Consider the following 6,000-nt stretch of genomic DNA (forward strand, 5'->3'; position numbering starts at 1 on the left):
TTAACGTGGCTTATGGGAGATTGTAGAGGCTGAGTGAGGAGGTTCCAGTGCTGCTGCACCGTGGAGTTTGTCTGGAAGAGCAGGTGAGATGATGTGGAGCAGGAGCTCTTCTGCCTGGGGCTTGCAGAGGTGACTGCACAGTGCCTGTGCCTCTTGTGCCTGGACCTTTATGAGCCGTGTGCTGGTTCTTCCACAGAGTTCGAAGCTGAGTCTTCAGAATGTCAAACACAAGATGTAATGCAAACGTCTTTTGTTGACCATGACTGCTCACTCTGTCCTAGGTTTGTAATAATGCTTCTCCTAGACTAGTTGCTTACTCCAGAGGTGGCGATGCCACGTTTTCTGCAGGAAACTGTCCTGAATTAATACAGCAAACTCACACTTTTGTATAATATGTATCTGAAAAGATTTTTATTCCTTCTCTCATTTCTAGCGTTACCCGTCAGTTCATCCTAAACCAAAAGTGACAGTGTTTACAGCTGTCAGATGTTGTACTTAGAAACAGTGGGAATGTAACTCCTGGTTTCTCTGCCTCCTTAATCACATAGTCAGATTCCTTAGAAATCAATCCTTGTGGATCCTCAGTCATCTTCATTGTTGTTCTTTCAACTCACACCAGGTTATTGAAACATAGAAGGATCTTGAACTAATAATGAATACTGTGGGAGTAATAAGGCTACCCAAGCCCTTTTTAAAACATCACTGATAACATTTTGTACTTCAAAAGGAGAGAAAGGGACAGGCACTTTTTTGGATTTCCATTTTGAGCATTTTTCCAACAGAAGGTTCATGATTATTCCCATAAATCTAACAGATTTGTGACCTGCACTTTGAAGACTCTGCCCACATGAACTGTATTACAAATGTCTTGATGACTAGAGTTTTAATCAGTCAAATCTGTCTTGATTTAGCAGGATTCTGTGGACAAATCTCTGTTCTCAGTTGTATAATAATTACAAGCTGTTTTACCAGTGGATAAAGAAAGGATTACTCTCCTCTTTGAAAATGGTAACTTTATAATTACATGTATTTACGTGCCTTATCAGTAAAGAACTCACCAGCTGAGGCACAGGATTATTGTTTAAAAGGCTCATGGACAAATGGAGAAATCGCATATTCCAGGTTTTATGTTTTACAGATGTAGAAAAGTAACTTCTGCTGCTTTTATGCAGGATTTTTTGCCCTTTAAAATGTAATGTACTCAATTAAGTTTTGTGAAAACTAACTAGGGGTGCTGAATTGCAGCCAAACCTTGTTTCTCATTTATGCAGTTCCAAGTTAGATGAAAAGAGGAAAGAATGAAAAAGAATTGTGAATTAGATATCCTCTTCCTATGCTGGAAGTTTTACATTCTCTCAATAAATGAATTTTCTGCTTCTCTGGTTGTAGGACAAGAAGAATTGGGAGGAATTTGAACTACTTAATGTGTTGAAACACAGCTAGAAGCAAGTCAACTTTTATTCAAATGTCTGAATCTAAAGTTTCCTATCATGTTTTTCAGCCATGTGATTGGTGACCTTCAATGTTCTTCTGAATATATTTAACAAGTCATTAGTTTCTGAAATCTCTTAAACACAAGTGAAACTTTGCTCCAGCTTATACATCTTGCTCACACATATGGTCTAGTATGTATGTCTGTGACTTTTAGCATCCCAGATTGCCTATTGAGAGAATTGCTATTGCAAAGTTACACTTATAACTTTATTCACCTCTACAGACATCCTGGCTGCTTAAACATTCAGTACCAATTTAAATATGTTTGTCCCAGGTACGATGTAGACATGAGGCAGAGGAAAAGATTAAAATTTTCTTTGGGAAGAGTTTGGGATAAAAAAGGTGCAAATGGGGTGAACAGAATGGAACAGGTTTAATTGTCTCTTACAAGTAGGCAGTGAAAGTTGATCCATTCTTGACTGCAGAGCCAACAGCAACAAGATAGGTGAGCCACCAAACCTTCATCAGTTCCTCAGCTAACGATCATTCATTAAAGGTTATCACCAGTCGAACCTCAAATCAGATGTTGACTGAAGGTTACCTAGTGATGAACTTCAAACCTTGTCCCTTATTTTCTAGTACCTGTGAGTCCTGAGAGGCTGTGAGTTTCCAGCTTGTGGGCTAGCACAAATGATGTAACCGGGACCTGTGATGGGGGTAAATTCAACTTTTAACACACTCATCCGTGTAGCATATCAAAGCTGAAACATTGCTGCTGATAATGTAACATAGTCGCAATGTGTTCATGTCAATTTTCAGATATGCTGCACATTGTAAAATATTTCCTCATAGCAAAATGTTTTGGGTAGAGCAGATTAGTTTTTTATGTAAGTCTTCTATTTGTTAGGCTGTATCAAATGTAGATAAACATGTCTTCTCCCATTATATCTTATTTACCCAGAAAGCTAGAAATGGCATTGCAGAATCTTGCATCCTCTCCAGCCATCAGTATTTAGCAGTGACGATTTAGTCTGTTCCCAGTGGTTTTATGGCAGTGCGAGTAAGTGAACATTATCAAAATCTTGGAGTATGACTGGGGTGTTTTCTTTGTTTGCTTTCATTCAACCTATACAGTCCTCTTGACTCATTTGTAACAATGTGTGCTAGTGTAATCTTACAATCTATAGAAACATGCTTGCATAGAATATTTATTACTAGGTTTTTTAGGCAATGAGTTGAATAGATTTGCTTTGCCAGTAATAGCAGAGATTTCAAGGCAGCAGAAGTGTAAATGTGAGAGATTGCATGTACACAGAGAGGTTGTTTCAGGAGGAGGATATTTAGATTAAAAAGCCTGAAGGTATAAAATTACATCTTTCCTGGTTTTCTATGGAGTCATTGACAGTAATATGTCAGATGGAAAAAGATGCTTTTTCTCATTACAAAGGCATTGCCTTAATAGAGTTCAGTTTAAAAAACCGCCACCACCACAAACTAACAAAAACCACCCCCAGCAACAACAACAAAAGCCCTATAGCCTTCAGTGCTGTGGATTTTCACCCTTTATGGATTGGCCTCAGTGTAGGTGAAGGGCGGGTTACTCTGGTAGCCTGTGTATGGGATTCTGTTTGCGGTTCTCTGACACCATCCAGTGGCAGGAGGTTAATGTTAGAATAGTGGGAGTATCTATTTGCTTATCCTAACATCTACTGCAATAAGATGATGCCGGTTGTATAGTCTTAAACATTTCCAGTGTTTTATGTTTAATTTTAAAAGTCTTACCTCTGCTTTCAGCAGGATCTCATTATAATTAATGTAATCTCCATATATCTAAAATACTTCTCACAATGAAATAAAAAGCTATTATTTAAATACACAAAAATAACAGCAAAGGAAATGCATGCTCAAAAATAGTTATGTGGCCTGCCCATAAAACACTCTTTTTAACAAAAACACAAAGTGTACCCTTACTCTTTTGACTGCAGTAAGATTTTTTTCAGCTTTCATCTTTTCATTTGCCTGCATAAATTCCCCCTCTCTTCTTAGTGGACTGCGTTTTGTATTGATTTTGTGATGCATGTTAGACAAGTGGTGAGTATAGCAATCAATGCAGTGCAGAATAGATCCTATGTATTTTTCCCACTCTGACCTGTTAGTAAATTAATATTGGCCACTTAGTGAAGGGCAAAAGTCAGTTTTAAATACGTGGCTATTGCAGACATCATTGTATTTTTCTAGGAAAGTTTCCCTCCTTGCATTTTCTTCTCCTCACAGCACTTTGTCTTGTAGAATCTGTTTGAGAGAGCAGTACAATCTTGGCTGTTTTAAATGTTTATCACACTTGTATCTAAATAATAGATAAAACCTTCAACGCTTGATGGGAATCAGTATATAAATGTGAGGAACATGACAGAGAAGGGAACCTTCATAATGCTTTCTGACTGCCCTGTGCAGTTCTGTACTGCCAATTAACAGCTTCCACATTACGTTTTATGGGATCGTTGGAAAAGAAAATTAAATATTATACTCTTTTTTGCCCTTAATACTCTTTTTTTCTGTGGGAAAAGTCCTGTACAGTTCTGGACTTGCAATTACATACAGTTACTGTGCAACTAAATCCCACTTCTATCAGAGATTTCAGATGTCTTTGACCTTCCTTCACAAGTCCTACAGCGTGTCCTCTGCATACAGATGGGAAGGACGACCTCTTCTGCTAGTGCTTTTAAAGCATAGGAGATGAAGTCCCACATTCCTCTTCCAGACACCTGTCTCTCCTATCACAAAGTGCTGGGAACTGCTGTGACAGAGATGTCTTCAGTCTCTCGGTGCTGGGAGTGGGAATCCTGGCCTGAGCATGCTGATGAAACAAGCTTTTGAATTTCTCTACTTCTGCTGTACAGTTTCAGATGTTTTATAAAGTCTGACAGAAAAAAAAAACCAACAGAAACACCCTTTAAAATGAGCATCCTGGGAGTTGCGCAATAAAGAGTATCCTTCTTGCTTGGCTAATAATTAAGAGTATTATTAGTGTATAGCTCCAAATATAATTAAAATTCATTTCGCTATGTCTAGGAATTACAAAGTAATTAAGCATTTTGGCATGGCAAATGAACAAGGAACTTGATGTGGAGGAGAAGAGGAGTAGAAATGGTCCTAAAGAGGATCAGCCCAGGGCCTTGTGCTTGTGACCACAGTGTGATCCCAAAGTGTGGATTTCATATCCTCAGTAGGAAAACTCCAAGTTCTTCCATGGTGCAGAGTATATCGGTGATCAAAACTGCCACTGGCTTTGCTGGAGAGTTCAGATTTCCTGTTAGGCTGTTTTCCAAGGGGAATGAGCTGGAGTAAGTGGGAAGATGATGTCCTTTATACAGGTGTGAATAGTGGGGGGAAAACGGACTTTCCTGAAATACCTCTTTTCATTAGGGATATTTTTTTCCTTCACTGTGCGTGTAGTCTGTTGACTGAATTTGAGCTTTTTACATACAAAATGGAGCACTTGGACTGTATAGCTGTACAGTGGCCTTTGATATGGAGCAATTTAGTGCAGCAGCAGAGGGAATGGTGTCATGCAGAATGCTTCAGAAATCACTGTGTTCCCCATTTTTGGCATAAATGTGAAAAAGCATATTCAAGAGCAGCTCAAAACCACTTAGATTTTCAGGATTACCTAAATCTTTGACTCTCAGTAGCCTATCTTGGAGCTTTCAGTTAATGTGGGTGCTTTTCAGTTAACTTCAGTTGCTGTTGATTCACTGGCCTCTGATTAGCTGTAGCTGATCATTGCTAATAAATGTGTTAAATCTTCTCAGTGTCTTAAAGGCCTGGTATGCTGGATGTCCCTACCGACCAGTGGATGTTGGATTGACCTTCTCCTCTTCACAAGGCCACCCTTGTGGATGCAGATGCTATTATCAAAATTATCTGTCAACACTGTCATTGAAATCAAGAATTCCTTCTTCTCAGCTCACTCTAAACCACTTAATCTGTTGCTAAACTGGAATGATGTGTAGTTTGAAACATTAACTTCTTTTATAGAGATTTGATAGAAGATGCTCATTTATGCATTAATATTAATTACTAATTATAGTCAATGCTCTGTTTTTAGGAACAAATGTTCATGAAGCCCAGCGTATTCTGAATGAAAGTGGACTCCCCATCACGTCTGCAAATGACCTTGAGGATGCAGCAAAGAAGGCTGTGGCTAGTGTGGCCAAAAAATAACAACCTGAAGATTATTCTCGTGGGAAGTATGTGTATTGCACAAGATGTCATTCCTGTCACTGTTTCACAGAGGGTTATTCACAAGTCATCGATGTTGGTGGACTTCGTTTGTGATACATGGCAAACTGAGGCCATGGGCTTGCAAAGTTTGTATGTCTTAATGTGATTTTGGTCATTTTGTTACTCAGAATTGCAATATTTGTAATACTTCACTTTATGCAGCTCTTTTTGTGATTTCCGTCCAGAATTGTCACTGATAAAGTCCTAAGATACAATAATTATTAATTTACATCTATCAACAGGATTGTTCTTTAATCAAACACATGTAGTTCACCTATTTCA

At 38.5% G+C, this 6,000-nt stretch overlaps 1 protein-coding gene across 1 annotated transcript in view; it reads left to right on the forward strand.

Moving 5' to 3' along the window:
- Nucleotides 1–5,729, forward strand: part of SUCLG2 (succinate-CoA ligase GDP-forming subunit beta) — a 124,735-nt gene extending 119,006 nt beyond the window's left edge. The window contains exon 11 of the mRNA XM_061362317.1: nt 5,543–5,729. Coding sequence (XP_061218301.1) covers nt 5,543–5,658 — 116 coding nt within the window. The 3' untranslated portion in view covers nt 5,659–5,729. The remainder of the gene's footprint in view (nt 1–5,542) is intronic.
- Nucleotides 5,730–6,000: the final 271 nt, after the last annotated feature.

This window comes from Neopsephotus bourkii, unplaced genomic scaffold (assembly GCF_033783945.1).
Source record: "Neopsephotus bourkii isolate Nb327-2 ecotype Australia unplaced genomic scaffold, CSIRO-AGI_Nbou_v1 NB_1120, whole genome shotgun sequence".
Classification (NCBI taxonomy): Eukaryota; Metazoa; Chordata; class Aves; order Psittaciformes; family Psittacidae; genus Neopsephotus; species Neopsephotus bourkii.